Raw genomic sequence first — 16,851 nt, forward strand, 5'->3', positions numbered from 1 at the left:
CCTGGAAACGTTCCAGGTCAGGTTGGACGGGGCTCTGAGCAAGCTGATTTAGTTGAAGATGTCCCTGCCCATGGCAGAGGGGTTGGACTAGATGACCTTTAGAGGTCCCTTCCAACCCAAACTATTCTATGATTCTATGATTCTATTACACAGGACTTGGAGATAAAGGAACACAGGATCAGATTGGATCATCTGGTTCAAATCCAATCCTCAGCTGTTTCAGGCAGCATTTCATACAGTCCTTTTAGAAATTTATAAAACTCGTGTGTTTAGTTTCTCCTTTTGCTGTTTCCATTGAGAAGCTGATACAGAACTCAGCTCCTCTAGTGGATAGGAGTTTTCTTCCAATTTCTATTCTAAATTTATTTATGGCTAGCTAGCACCTAGGTTTGGGTTTTTGTTGTGATTTTCTGCAGCAACATTTGCCTTCAGCTTATTTTCTCAGTGTTATTCTCCCTTTCAACCATGCATTTAGAAAGAGAAATCATATTCTCAGTCTTTTTGGTTAGACGCTATAAAGTTACTCTGTATCTTTTCATATAAAAATGTATTTTTTTCACCTTCACAGCAGCCCTTCTTTGCAGCCTTCCTAGCAAACTGCTGCATGAGCATTTTTGTGCTCCAATGTTCAGCTCTAAGTCATCATCTCAAAAATGATGACGTGACACGACAACACAATAAGCATTTTTCACATTACAATACAGAGCAACAATGAATGACAATATGATGCATTAGGTCTCAGAAAAAATGTAAAAGAATGTGCATACAGTGTTAATATAAAAAAATCTTTCAAATTACTTTAGATAAAATATAAACAGCTATGGAGAAGTTTTCTGTGTGACACTTACAGATATCATTCTTATATTCTCCCTTAGCTAACTGGCGTTTTCAGACATCCTTAAATCCTCACCCTGTTCCTGAGTTTCTAAGCCTCTTTTTCTCTGCAACTGCCTGCAGTTATACATGTCCTATTACTAAAAACAGGTAAACTGTGAAAGATGAAGTGAGATTTCAAACAAATCACTCAAACTTAGAAGTGCTACCAAAATAACACAAATTTCCTGCACAAAGATGGCTTGAGTTATGACAATCAAGCAATGGGTATAAAAGCAAATCCTCAGATTTCTGGAACTTCCCCTAGTCTTACTGCTTGTTGTAATAAAAGCTGATTTTCTTCCTTCCAGAGGACTCCAAGGAACTCCTGGGGAATGTTCCCTGGAAGAGGGGACATTACTGCACGCCTGCCTGGGCACACGTGTGACTGACCTCCCTCCCAGCTACAACGGTCGAAGGAAGGGCAACACACTTGTGCTACACAAACACCTTTTACAGGTCTTACTGCAACAATAGGGGTTTGGGTTATTTCTACTCATTCCCAATGGTAAAATAAGTCCAGTGCTCCAGTTCACTGTATTTCCAGAGCCACAAAATATGCAAAGGTTTGATTCAAAAGAGACAATACTTTTTCAATTTCTGAAAGAAGGTGATAAAGGAAGGATTACTTCAAAGCCAGGTATATTATTAAAACAGTCCACCTCCTCCCACCCTTTCATTTAGTTAAAGACAGGCATCACACCTAACATCCCCCACCATGGTTTCCTTTCCCATCTCTGCAGCATTGCCTCCTCCGTTTATGAAAACTGGATAGGAGGACTTTACACTTAAACAGAATATTCTTCTAAGGAAGAAATATTAATAAATCTCTTCATACAAAGATAATGCATGGAAATGCCTTATGCCAAGTTTCCAAAGTTCTCAGGGCCTCACTGTATCTTTGTCATGCTTATTTCCATTGGGAAGGTTATCTGGAAGTTCATGCCAACATTGCTGTAATCCCCAATTAATCAGTTGATTGTTTTTTTTCCCCGCATGTTCCACCATCCGGCGTGAATCTCTTGACACATGGCAGAAGAGCCATTCTCTGGTTCAGAGAATGAACATTTAGTTGTTTTATACAAATTGGAACAGCATCAAAAACAAAGAATGAAAGACCCTCATCCCAGAATACATGACAGCCTCCCTGGCAGGTGGGGTCACATCCCTGCAGGCAAATACGGAAACTGTCCCTGGACAGTTTCCCTGACACATTCTGGGTCAGTTGTTTTTGTTGTTGTTGGTTTTTGTTTTGGTTTTTTTTAAACTATTTGGCTGGTAGAGAAAAGGGGTCAATCTCCAGCGACTTTATAACTATCTCCAATCACCCAATGCACACACATGCATATAGATATTTTTCAGTTCACCCAGCAAAATCAAAAATCAAACAGTTTGCACAGCAACTGTTGCAAAGACACAATGGATGAACTGGTAATTCAAGTAAACAGATAAAAATAAGTAGAACCTACACTTTTTATGTTTAAGTCAGATTTTAGTGTGGTTTTCCTGAAAGAGACATAGATTCTGCAAGCACAGTTCAACATGCTTCAGCATCCACGAAGAGGCAGCCACACAGGTTTAACTGAGAAAGTAGGGATAACTGCTTTTAGCTTCTCCTTTTTCCTTAAATACTATCTAAGACAAGCTTAAAGAAGGAAGACATTTCGCATGTACCTAAGCCCATCTATCACAACCCAAATTTCCAAGGAGCTGCACGTTATTTACCCACTCGGTAAAGGCATTCCAAATCAATGCATTTGCTCATGACGCCTAACCCGAACAGCACAAATGTTTTGTGGAGATACTGAAAATGTTCTCTTACTATTTTACTTTGATTTGTTTTCGCTATTGATTTTATATTTTTTTTTTTTGCTTTTTGTCTTCTTAGGAGCCAGAACCAATCCCCACAGTTCTTTCTATTTCCTCTTTGCTGAATGACAATTCTTCAGTTGAAATGTATCATATTTATTTCGGGTCAAATAAGTGACCAAGAAAAACATTTCCATGAAGCTTCTGCCTTTTTCTTGAAGTGAAAACTGTAAAATTATTTACTAACATGTTCCCGTAATCAAAAGTAATATTGGAAAACAGTATGTTTCTCTGCAACCGAATACCTTCACTTGTGTATAATTAACCCAATGGGCACAATGAAGCAACTGCCTGGAACAGCATGGCTCCTTAATCTATAAAACAGTAAGCGATTTTTGAAGGGTATTTTTCTTTCAGATCATAGATTTACTATCTCGAACATAAGGGTCCCTTTAATTTTTAGTAAATGCATGAAAGCTTTCTGCTGTTTGTCTTTTGATAAAAATGATGAAGTACCAAATCACACACATGCCTGAACGTACCTGTTGTTAGCATTACTGTTTCAGTCCCTAGCAATATGCCTGAAAAACATCTGCAAACTGAAAAGCCGAGTTCAGAAAAATGAAACAAATAAAAAAACCCCACAGTTTATAGTAACAGCTGATCCTAGCTGTAAAGGAGCAGATGGGACTCATCCATATGCTATCAGAAAGTGGGAGACCACACAACATCTAAGCTATCAAGAAAGTATCAGATGTTCTAACAGGAGAGAAAATATTGTAATTTTAAAGGCAATTTTATGCTCTGGAAAGTTATAGCAGTATTTTTATAAGCTCAATTCCTCACGTTATTTACTATTTTCAGATGGAATAATTCTTCCAAGTACCAATAGCTCAATGAACGTAAACTGAATTCATTCTAGATGAAGATCTGTATCTGCAGAATCATTACAAACGGTGTGGAATTTATTCTGAAGAATGCTGAAATGCTCTAAATAACTACAGAAGGAATTAAATAAGATACTAAACATTAGTAATACCATGACAATTGTACCTTTTTAACCAACACAAACAAATGACGCTCAGCCTTCTACAAAAGGCTAAAAACATTAAAAATCTGCAACTTAATAGAGTATGCATTAATTTTCTTGACGAAAAACCCTTTCACTGACCAGAAAGGTGGGAAAGATATTCCTAAACTTCAGCCTTGTCTTGTTGAACTACCAGACTGCTGCAAAAGAATACTAGATTATTGAAATTTTCCTGCTAAAGCGGTGTCATAAAATACCACTGAGAAGAAAGCAATAAGAAATAGCCACTCAGTCTGGAAAAATCTGAGGTGATAAGGTAAAAGTCTACAAGATCACAAGAAACTTGAAGAGGGAGGAAGGGGATCAGTTGTTCCACTTCCAATGAAAGACCTAAAGGGCATCACACAAAACAAAACAAAGGATGTCTTCATGCACATGAGAGGTGGTAGACATGTAGCTTTCTTTGCTAAAGGATGCTAAAATTTTGCACAGTTTCAGACATGGAAGACTATTAAAATCTTGGAAACTATGTCTCAGGAAGACCTTAAGCTGAAAAAAAAGTGTACTGGTTCTGGAAAAGTGTCTCGCCTGCTTGCCCTGTTCGTACTTTTCTCTAGACACTCTCTAACAGCCACTGCATTGGAGATGTGTTCAAAAATGTGTTCTTTCCTACTTACTTCCTCTTGCTAAAACTCTAACATTAGTAGGAAATGAAAGAGAAGGTTAATTTTCAGCAGTGACTTTCCCATTAAAAGGAATTATGTTTTTGTGTACCATGACACTCCACTAGCATTGCACACTTCTCTGAGAAAGAACTTAGTTCCTTAGTATATGTATGATACATATATATGCATATGCCATATCTGTCACATATAGGGTATCTTAGTATAACTGTCACAGTATAGTTTTGAACAAAACAAAGCCAATTTTAAATCAGTCAGTAAGTGCTAGTGAGTAGCACTTGCCCTGTCTAGGAAGATCCAGAAATACAGATTTCCCACTGGACTACAGAGTTCTGAAATAAAAAAACAGAAGTACAAACTATTCAATTTTGATCTTTGTATAGTAATTAAGGACTCAAAATCCTTGGTAGCCTGCTCAGCTGTCTGTAAGCAAAGAGCTTTTCCTTATAGTCACTGCATCTTTCTTGTTTCAACATACGCCTTTTGTCTCTGAAGCGCTCCCACGACACACCACCAACAGGAGCCTGGCTCTGTCGTGGCAACATCCTCCTCATAGGTACTGGGACTGCTCTTAGACGCCCCCAAAGCTGTCTCTTCTCCAGGCTGAAGTCTAGCTCACCCAGCCCCTTCTCACAGGGCTCCTGTCCCTGACTTGGTGACTCTCCAGTGGACTTGCCCCAGCTTATTGATGTCTTTCCTGTACTGGGGAGTGGGGGTAAAACTTGACACAGTAATTGCACTCAAATATTGAAGTTGTGCTTCAATGTGTGTGATACAAAAAGCAGTGGATGTCTCACTTTTTGGTAACACTTTCTTTGTTCAGAAAAAAAATATATACGCTTTCTTCTCATTCATCCATCTTAAAACACGGCTAATAACGGAAGTTGCTTTCATATTCTGAAAGAGAACTGCTCCCAGGTAAGAGAGAGCCAAGTAGTTTAGATCTCCTAAGCCCCACTAAACAGAACAGAAAAGTTTCACTGAAGAGAAATCTGGCCCTATTGAAGTCAGCTAAAATATTGCTATTGAGTTACAGAGGAACCAGAATATGATTCCTCACAACTTCTTCTCAACAGCTGAAGTTTCAATTAAGAAAATTTTCATAAAAAGCAAAGCAACGTTCAATGCTACTGAAGTATTCCCACTATTGTCAGGTATTAGAAATGTTTGAACATACACAGGAAAGGTGGAGAGGCCAACTAGGTAGCTACTGGTATAGTATTAATGTTTTTTGGCTTTAAAAGCAACGAGCACAATGAAAAACACAAAAGAAGATTTAATTTTAAAGAATTTCTGTAGAAAGCAAGTAAGTAATATCAAACAAAAGCTGTTTGTCTTACATGTATCTGCAGACACTGTTCCAAAGAGACTGCAAAGTACAATAGAAAATCCTGAATAGCATCGGTAAAAGGAAAGAAGCTAAGTGAAGAAAACCAGAATCCATTCTGAAGAATGGTGAGGTGAAGGAGAAAAGTAGAGGGTTAATCTTAATATGCTGAAAATACAACATGTAAGAACATATTGATCTGCAAGTTCTAAAAATCGGTGGAACATGTTTGGTGAATGGAGTTAAATCCAGTTGGCGGCCGGTCACAAGCGGTGTTCCCCAGGGCTCAGTTTTGGGGACAGTCTTGTTCAATATCTTTATCAATGATCTGGATGAGGGGATCGAGTGCACCCTCAGTAAGTTTGCAGATGACACCAAGTTGGGCGGGAGTGTTGGTCTGCTCGAGGGTAGGAAGGCTCTGCAGAGGGACCTGGACAGGCTGGATCGATGGGCCGAGGCCAACTGTATGAGGTTCAACAAGGCCAAGTGCCGGGTCCTGCATTTCAGCCACAACAACCCCATGCAGCGCTACAGGCTTGGGGAAGAGTGGCTGGGAAGCTGCCTGGCGGAAAAGGACCTGGGGGTGTTGATCGACAGCCGGCTGAACATGAGCCAGCAGTGTGCCAATGGCATCCTGGCCTGTATCAGAAATAGTGTGGCCAGCAGGAGTAGGGAAGTGATCGTGCCCCTGTACTCGGCACTGGTGAGGCCGCACCTCAAATACTGTGTTCAGTTTTGGGCCCCTCACTACAAGAAGGACGTTGAGGTGCTGGAGCGTGTCCAGAGAAGGGCAACAAAGCTGGTGAAGGGTCTGGAGAACAAGTCTTATGAGGAGCAGCTGAGGGAACTGGGGTTGTTTAGCCTGGAGAAAAGGAGGCTGAGGGGAGACCTCATCGCGCTCTACAACTACCTGAAAGGAGGTTGTAGCGAGGTGGGTGTTGGTCTCTTCTCCTAAGTAACAAGCGATAGGACGAGAGGAAATGGCCTCAAGTTGCGCCAGGGGAGGTTTAGATTGGATGTGGGGAAAAAATCTCTTTACTGAAAGAGTGGTTAAACACTGGAACAGGCTGCCCAGGGAAGTGGTTGAGTCCCCATCCCTGGAAGTATTTAAGAGACGTGTAGATGAGGCGCTTAGGGACATGGTTTAGTGGGCATGGTGGTGTTGGGTTGACGGTTGGACTCGATGATCTTAGAGGTCTTTTCCAACCTTAATGATTCTATGATTCTATGTCTGTAATATGGAAAAAAATTACAATTTGTTTCAACAGAGTTTTTTAGATAAAACAAAGGTAGATGTTGCAAGCAGCTGCACTCACTTGAATTGTTTAGCTACTTAAAACACTGGGAGGGAAGTTTTCAAGACATTTCAAGTCAACATTTGACTTTCCTTAGGTATTCAAAATGCAAGAGCAGTTCTATTCCACAGAATTCTTCTTTCAAAAAAAAAAATCCCAGTCTAAGAAACATAGTCTGCAATACTAGGGACTCAGCTGAACCTGAGATTTGTCCTTACGGAAGGACAAAGGGATTGCAAGATTGTTTGCACTATTTGCCTTGCATGAAGAGCTGGAAGTGAGGAAGGAGAACAGTCTCCATAGGCCATCTACAGTCCAACATCAGGTGCATTAATGACGCTAGTCAAGCCTGTTTGACTCCTTCCTTCTTCTGGTCAGCTACCATATGCAAAGGAATAAGCACAGAGATTAGTGGTAAACTATTTTCCCAGAAGCAAGGGGAAAAGGAATATTTTGATCTTCTCTCCTTTTTCCTCTAAAGCAGCATAATTTGTCCTCAGCTTTTCCAAAAGAGGATCCACAGAATTACAGCCCTGTAGAGTCACACGGAATATCAGCAACTTACTTTCCCCAAATAAACCACAATCAATTAATTAGATCACTTCAGTGGTGAAGATGTATAAACAGTTGATTAATGTTTAATGTCAAACTCTTTATAAAGAAAAAGAGGCAATAAATGGTGCATGAAAAAACCTGAGAACTCAGGGGAACAGAAGTCTTGCTTTCAGGTTTACAGCAGAACACCTGTGAAAAAACTCCTAAAAAGCAGTAGATTTTTCCCACTTTTGTGGAGAACAGTTTGTAAGAGAATCTTTGAAAATTTAAGCACTGTTTTGACATCTTACTCTGTATGTGTATTGAATTTGGATTAAATTCCTCTTTATCTGTCTGCAAATAATTTTTGTTAACATTTCATTATTTGATAACTGCAGGATCCGATTCTGATTAAGTACCCGAAGGCTAGAGCAACAATGTTTAGAGAACTACTACACAGGTAAGTATTTGCATATTATGCATATCTATTAAAATGCATTTTCCAAAAACATGATGCAATTAGAATTACAGGATAAATTAGGTTGGAAGGGACTTCTGGAATTCAGCCTGTGGTCAAAGCAGGGCCGGTTGTTCATGAACTTGTCCAGCTGAGTTTTGAATAGCTCCAAGGATGGAGATTTAAAGTCCACTTTGAGCAATGTCTTCCAGTGTTTAACCACTCTCAGTGTAAAATTTTTTCTCTTCTATCCAGTCAGAATTGCCCTTGCTGAGACTTGACTGTTGCTCTGGTCCTTTCATTCTACACTTCTGAGAAAGGTCTGGCTTTATTACTTTTTTATTCCTTAAACATGTTCTTTGTTAAAGCAAATAAAATACAAAAATTACAACCTGGGAATACTGGACTTTATAGAAAGTTGTATCCATCTCTAAGTAATCAAAACTGGGCTGGGGAAATAGATCTGATAAACTCATTACAACCTACAAAACCAGTTACCTGAGGGCATCAGATCTGAAATGTATGCAGTCAGTAAAGAACTGCCAGACAAGAAGCAGCTCCACCATTAGGACATCTACCTTTTCCATCACCTTCCTAAAGAGAGCATGCTCTTGCACAGCACTTCTCTATCTTTGGAAAGGAAAAGAAGAAAGGAACCACACACAACTGTCCCCTTCCTCCACCAGTGTCCAATTTGCATCCTACCGGCATTGAGCTGCTAACACAAGCATTGATAAATAAAACACTCAGCTTCCAGTCTGAGTGTTTTTTATAGATTTACAAAATCATAGCAATCCTACAATAACAGCCAACATTTTAATTTGGTACTGATTGCAATTTAGGCACTCGTTCTCAATTATGCTGACAGCTAAGTGGGAATGCGTGTGTACATGGGTTTTTATCGAGAATATTGCTATCACTTTGTGTTGCTATCATCTTTTACTGTCTTAGAACCCTTGTGGTCATCAGATAAGGGTAAAGTGAAGTTCCCTACAAGGAATTTGTTAACATAGTGCCAGTGCAAAAATACCTGTGCTTTGATGTACAAAGAAACATGAAAAAATATAGACATACCTGGTCCAATGCAGAACGATGCAATGATTGCAAGGATGCAAAATATACTGAGGTAAGGAAGCCAATGCACCGTTTTCTGGGTAGATAAAAGACAATCATGGTAAGTATATTGTACATACCAATATTAAAAAAATCACAGATAATAGTGTTTTCAACGATTCTTTCTCTATTTCAGAATTTAGTATAGGATTACTTTAGAAAATCACAGTATTTCTGTAGAACTTTATTAGATTATTTGTATTAAAGGTCTTGGTCTCTGTGGAATCCCTGTAGAGAAACACTAGAGAAGCTCTTGCACCACAAAAGTCACAACTCTGAAAGTTTACAACTTCTTGTGCTAAAGTTCAAGCCATCCTGGAAACGAGTTTTTCTTTCCATTGAACAGATTTGGCGCCTCCATCCTCCTCAGGTATTTCAGCCATGTTTAAAAGGAGCAACTATGATGGCCCATAGAGCTTCAAAGTTCCCCAGTTAAAGGCTGGGCTGAAGTCTAGACACGACAGGCTACCTTTCGGTAGGACAGCTGTATCTGAACCTTAGCAAAGCATGTGAAAGTCACAGTCTAGGGATTTTAAGCCATAATCTGATTTTGCAGACAAGGAGGGCCATGTGTGCAAACAACAGGTACAAGGAAAAGAGAACAAACTATAAATGGTTCTTTAATGGAATTGTAAATGGAATCATTCTCGAGTTCTCGTCTGAACTCAGATCCAAGGTCTCTAAAGGCACTGAGAGAGAGAAGGTGCAAAAACAGAGTAGATATAAATTCCCCTGAGATCAAGCCTACTTGTACCCTAGGTCCTTTGTTCAAAGCAATACCTAATCTCTCATACTTAACAGATTGAGACACTTCTGAAAGGAACTAAAACTGGAAGGCACTCAAACTTCAGAGATTTACAATAGCTGAAAGTCCTCACGGATCAGACTAGGTTTTAAAAGATTTGGAAGAGAATTTTTTACTGTTTACTTGCAATAACATCTCTCTTCTGGAGAGCTGTCTTCTAGTTGTCGTGACAGGTATGTGAAGTAAAGCTTTATTGTGCTGTACATACAGGTAGGTCAAATAATACTTTGCAATGGTGTGGCATACACCTGCTAGTCAAACTGACTTACTGACTCTCTTCAACCAAGAAACAAGATTTGAAAGTCAAATTAATGGCAAGACACAGGAATCAACAACAGCAGAAAAACAACTTGGTGAAAGACCACCCAAAACCATGCCATTGCAGACTGCCAGTTTTACTTCTCAAAAACCCTCAGGAACAGAAAGAAACTAGTTTGTTATGAAAATGGAAGCTAAACAAGGAAAAATGACTCAGGGTCAGTATTTAGATTGGTTTAATAATCCTCCTCTGACCATCTGAAATAGCTGGGGAACTGACTGCTAATAACATCTGAGCACTTAAGTGCAGACGTTCTGCAAAGGCCAAGTCTTTATATTTTCAATAAAAATATCAGATATGTAACTTGAAAGAAACAGCAAACATGGAAATTTTTCACTACTGGAAAAAAACATCCAAGCCAAGAATAAGAATGACATATAATGTATGAAAGAAATCTCAAAAAGACTGCATTACAAACAAAGATAAAAACCACAGAATATGGGTAAACTATTTACCCAAGTATGGGTAAAATTGTCTTCATAATAGTTTATGATATGCATGGATCTTTTGAGTTAAGGAGACTGAACGTGACAAAGCCCCTATGGCTTTTTAATGCAAAAGCTGCTATGGCTAACCATAGTAGATTGAAACCAATAGATTTCACAAAGAAACAAAAGAGACCTTCAAATCCTTATGTCAAACTGATTAAAAGGACTGGCTTATGTAGGAATGCCGAGGCAAACAGGTATCGAGCACCTGGTGTTTAAAATAGGCAAAAGAGAGTAAAAATAATGTAGTGACTGTAGTGTTACCTGTAAAGTCAGAGAGACAGTAAGTACTGCGAAGAAGACAACCATCAACCCAAAACCCCCAATGAGAAGAGGCCTGCGTCCGAGCCGTTCAATAACTAAGCCCTGGAAAACAAAAAGTGGCATTTGACTTTCCTGATAAAGCACTGAAGAACTCAGACCATGTAATATGTTCTCCTAGTAAACATGAACACCAAAAATAAAACCATCAGAGTTGATTTTGTACTATTTATCAGGTATGATGTGTTCGTAATTGTGTTCACAATTATGTTTACATAATTCAACCTCTTTGAAAAAACAAGTCAGCATAACATCCTTATTTAAAACCACTGAAAAAAATGGGAAACCATCAAAACCAGTACTTGTTAATAGTTTTATGCCTGGATTTCCTCCTACAGAACAAATATCACCATATTGGTAAGACAAAAGAATGTGCAACTGGTAAATTCAACTTTAATACTGTTAGCGTGGTAGATTTCTAAGTTACTACTACATTAAACTTCTTCCATAACAATTTAATAGTACAACAAGGACTGTACATTAGCTATATAAAAATGATTAATATGATGATAACTACACAAAGTTTGATTTTTTTCCTTATTTATTGTTTATCTTTTTAGGGGAGAAATAACTCTACATTCGTTGAACTGCTTACAAATTTGCACCAAACTCCTATAATAATGTTCTTAAAATATGTAATTTTTTCAGTGTCAAAAAGTTCAAACACTTTGACTATTTAATTTCAACATCTCTCTGAATTTAAGCTTTAAAGGCTTAAAATCTAAGCTTAAAAACTTTTTAGCATAGATTAAATAATTTTTTATTAATCTAAAATTTATTTTTAATTTCTTTTTTGTCCAAACAGAAAAAAAACATTTAGTCATGATCTAGGATAGTTAATGTAATTGGAATAGCCAGATAAAACACATCCACCTGTCAGAAAACTTTGCTCAGACAGGGGATTTTAACACTGATACTTGTGCACTCACGCACATTTTGAATTTATATTAACACCTGAAGATAAATCAATTTCGTTAAAAGCAATCACAAAATTTGAATACTTATCTGCTAGAGCAGAACACAATGAAGAGATTCTTGAAAAGCTGTAACATGGAACTGTCTTGTCTTTGCTAGTCTGACTCATTAAAATAGGCTAATATATATATATATATTTTAGGTCATAACATCTAATGTACTATTCCTGTTGATAACTACTGTAATTGCTAACTACAGTTGGCTTTCTTATGAGAAAGATAAAACAATTTCATGAAGCCTGAAATGTATCACTTCAAATAACCTGAAGTCAGAATCACACAACTGTTTGCCACGTCATTATTTACTGGAGACTGAAATCCCCCTTTCACACCTCCCTCGAGCAGAAGATAAAATGAGCAACTAAAATGAAATCTGGAGCGATACCCTTAATTCTGGGAGACGATGCACACCGTTCCACTGTAAGCATCTAGAAGAAACGTGTTAAAGGAAAGTACAAAGTCACCCAGGGAAGAAATGCCTTATGTGGCAAGCGCTTCTCCCACAGCATCAGGGTCACCAGCAGATTTTAGGACAGGCTTCAAAACACGCCGACCCTGCACCCTGCCGAGCTGGACTTCCACACTGGAGACACGCACCGTGATGCTGCAGAACATGGAAAGCAGCTCTGGGGCGAGCTTTAGCATTCTTTATTTCTTTAAATGAGGAAATATACTCATTTTGACAGTTTCCACAGCTTCCGTAATAGAATTTATTTCAAAGTCATGTTTAAAATAGACCCGCACTGATGTTATTAACATTTCACATTGTGCTCACAGGGTCCAAATGTTCCAAAACTGCAACTGCTGCACTGTCAAAACCTCTACAAGATGCCATGTATTTTCCACTATGATTAATGAATCCATCTTGCAAACACACGTGGCCACACATACACTTAACCAAGAGACATTTTTTATGGCTGTGAGGGATGAAAAGTTATCTGATGGGTCCATAAGAAGACAGAGACTTCTGCAATAGATGCTTCACATGTAATTTGATATGAATTACACGTTCAGCAATAGATGCTGCGCATGTAATTTGACATACCAAGGAATTTCCCTTATTTTTTTCAATTCTGGATTGGTGGTTGTGATTAAACAATTTTGGTGTTACACCAGCTGGTGGGGTTTGTATTAAAACGGGGTAAGGGATGAATGTTTCTCTTAGAGCGAAAAAGGTTCATAGACGGCTCTCATACAGAGCAAAACATGGGAAAAAAGTGCTACATGGTTTCTGGTGTTAAAGCTCAAAGAAAAGCAAACCCTACTAAGGGAGGACAGTTTGGACTAGGTCCTCCAAAAAGATGTGTGTATGCACTTGTGCCTAAATGCATTGAGAATAAGTACTCTGGACACTTTGGGGCAAATCTAGGTGGGTTGGTGAGGAAATCCCAGTTTTAACTGAGAGCAGCCAAGTATAGATACAGTTACAGCAGATCTGCGGGCTCCATATCTTTTTTACAGAAAAGAATATTAGTTTCTAATACATTTAAATTCTTTTTTATTCAGAGACAATTCAGGAAGAAATAAAGCAAATCCATGTACAGTCATTCTTTTCCCTGAGCTGATGCCAGGTTTCCCAAGCATTCATCATTGCTATTTATTTAATACAGTAGCAATGAGGAACTTGAATGCTTCAGCTTCTGGGCACTCCCTGCAGTTTCCGTCCCAAAGAATTTACAATTACAATTCTTGGTGACATTTCTTGTGATTTATGGAATGGACCAACTTTGTCCACTGGAAAAAATAAGCAGCAATTTTGTCCTTATTCACAGAGATGCTATGATGTACCAGAATTGCTGGGAATCGTATAATCACTTCCAAAGTTGATATGAAGTTAAGTACACTGACAACACTAATAAATCTAGGAAATAGAGACTCAAAAGGCTTCTCAATTAGACATGATTAACTTGCACAGTTATGGGGAGAGAAATGCCTATTTCCATTTTAAAGCTAAGGACACCCCTAATTTGTTCAAATGCGTGACCTGCCTCTTGTATCACCAGTTCCAACCCAACAAAACACATCTGCTTGTGGCACAGATTCAAACAAGGCACACCAGTCTCTGCTGAAATGGGGTACTACACAGAACCAAGCTCATGAAAAGCCAAGCGCAACAATCAAAACCATGCTCCCTACCTGGTTATAAATTACAAAGCTGTGGTCTCGTGAAAGGCAGCATGTGTGTTTGGAAACACATGGGTCTGTGGCTTTGCTGGTCAGGAGGCAATGCAGAAGCATCCCAGGACCCATTGGCAGATCAAAGTTGTTCAACTGGGAGCCAATCCACAACAGAAAAGCCTCTCAGGAGGCACCATCTTTCATCAAGGCCAAAAAGGTTTTTTGAATCGTTTACGAGCACGGACACTTCAACAGCCAATCCATCAAGCTGTTTAGGTCTGCAGTATTTCTAACTAAAATTTGATTTATTTTTGAGGATTTCTTAATAAAACCTATCACAATACATCAGTACCTCAAATTTCTCTGCTGAACTGTTTGTTCCCCTTTTCTTGATGGGAAAAAAAAAAAGCTCAGATAAACTCTTAAGTTTCAGCAAATACTTAAAAAGAAAGGTCTAACGTCTTCTATAAGAGCGTGTTTGCCTGGTGAAAAAAATGCTGGTTTTGAGTTTATAAACAGACAACAACTTCATTTTTAGTTATGATTATACAAATCCAAAACTTGTTAACTTGCAAACCCCATTAAGACACTTATGACTCATAAGAAGTGGAAGATGATTCACTGGTTTTCCAGTATTTATAGTTATGAATTCTCCACTGCTATGTGCTGGTAACTGTTACCTACTGAAGACCTATAACAAGTCAAAATATACTATATGGTAGAGTAAATGAAATAACAAGAAATTCAGTATATGCTCAAGTACAGTCAAAAAAGATTCTTACAACTGCTTTGTGATAGCACACTGAGTTATTTGCCAAATTGTGTAGGCTGATAGTTGTTTATGTGTGATCATAAACATGCATTTGTAGAAGCCTATACCCAGTCATGGCAATTAACACAGCTGAAATTACTGAAAATGTGTAAAAAAAATTTGCAACCAAAATTCTTTCAACACAAATGTTTGGTGATAATAAGGCAACTGATATGCAAACTAAGTTAACAGTTCACACAACTTACTTTTGTCTGGAAGGAAACACTTGTGAATAAAGTTAAAAAAGCAAATGTCAATCTTTTCACTTGAGTCAGCTGCAGATACTGGGGCTGACATAATGAAAGCAGAGCACATTAAAAAAGATCAGACAAGCTTCTCTGGATAAAATGAATGTGTAAGCGAGTTCTACAGCCCAAATGGGAGGTCACCGAGTACTATTCCCTACTTATTTCCTGGCCCTAAATTATACTAAGAAAACCCTGTTAGATTTTCTTGATGTCTCAGCTCTGTAAAGAAGTTTGATCTATATGCTAACATCAAGAGTAGCCACATCTTTTTTCTCTCATGTATTTTGGATATAGGTCTGAGTAAGACTGTACGTCTAGATTCAGACTTAATGTGACAAGCTAACTCTGTGTTATTTCCATTTGAGATAGCAGGATTAAAATGGATAATCACATTTATATCACTGTCAGGTCTATTCATGACACAATGTGTAGTATTTTGCATCCAGGAAAAGGAGAGAAACAGAAGACTGAGGGTTACAAATTGTTTTTTGATTCACATTTTAATGTATAACCATTTACCTACTGTATGAGTTATATAGTTGTAAAACAAAGAAACAGGTTATTTTATTTAACTACCCAAATTGGAATTTAGAGGCCTAGCACCAAGTTTGACCATCAAAGCACAAGCCTTAAATAAATCTGTGCCTACCCTGGCTCTCACATCAGTTTGTCTGTATCTGTGTTAATGCCGTGACAGGATAAGATCCCACACATCACCTATAGTTACCAGGCTAGGGATTAGTATCAGCAACAGGTGGAATTGATTGCTAAGTTTCTAAGCTCAGTCTGAACTATTTTGCAGTAGAGCATCCTTAATCAGCTTCACTTGGCAGTGAAATTTTCCATTCACAAAAGAGAGTCTCCATACTCAATGCCTGCTGGACCAGCATGACCAAGACATAGTCCATGCAGGGATTCGCTCTAGCTGGCCGCTTTCACCTCAGCAGTGCCTAGGAACAGCCCTTAGGGCAGCACAAAAAAACCCCATTACCTTGTTCCTGTTGTGTCCTTGCAGTAAATTCTAGATATTTTTGAAGCAAAGCTCCTTCTGTTAATGATTTATTTGTTAAAGGCACTAAGTTTTGTCTTGTGTCAGGTTCATGTTATAAAAGCTAGACTAGATCTTGTCCTTGATCTATGACAGATTACCATGGTTGGTGCTTTATTTTCTAATGATGGTATTATTAGTAATGATGGTACATTATTTCTAATGACGGTATTATGATGCAGATCATCTTGAATAGACTGGGAAAAAAACTACTCAAAACCAATTTTTTTTTTAAATACTCAAAAGCAGGGGATACATCTTTAAAACTTTCAATTTCTGAATATATCCTGCAGAAGGATTTGTACTACATAAATACAGTCTCTAACCCACTATATCTTGGGTCTTAGGAGTATTGTTGTAAGGTAGATCTTCATAAGGAGACTGCTTCTCCCGGAAGGCACTACATGGTTATTTCAACACTTGTAATCTTTGTCCATCCAAGAGCCCAAGTGTAATAAAATGATTAAGAAGGAATAATGTCTTTATCTAAAAACGATCCCATTGACCACGTGTGGATTAAGGTAGCACGCATTAACACAGTCACATTCTGCAATTTACCCTGCAGTGAAAATGTGCCCACATGCACTCCGACTGTTGA

At 38.3% G+C, this 16,851-nt stretch overlaps 1 protein-coding gene across 1 annotated transcript in view; it reads right to left on the reverse strand.

Moving 5' to 3' along the window:
- Positions 1–16,851, reverse strand: part of SLC2A9 (solute carrier family 2 member 9) — a 111,679-nt gene that overhangs the window by 34,007 nt on the left and 60,821 nt on the right. The window contains exons 10-11 of the mRNA XM_019470625.1: positions 10,998–11,099; positions 9,083–9,158 (exon numbers count right to left, since the gene is read on the reverse strand). Of these exons, the coding sequence (XP_019326170.1) occupies positions 9,083–9,158; positions 10,998–11,099 (178 nt within the window). The remainder of the gene's footprint in view (positions 1–9,082; positions 9,159–10,997; positions 11,100–16,851) is intronic.

Source organism: Aptenodytes forsteri, unplaced genomic scaffold, assembly GCF_000699145.1.
Source record: "Aptenodytes forsteri isolate BGI_AS27 unplaced genomic scaffold, ASM69914v1 Scaffold111, whole genome shotgun sequence".
Taxonomy (NCBI): Eukaryota; Metazoa; Chordata; class Aves; order Sphenisciformes; family Spheniscidae; genus Aptenodytes; species Aptenodytes forsteri.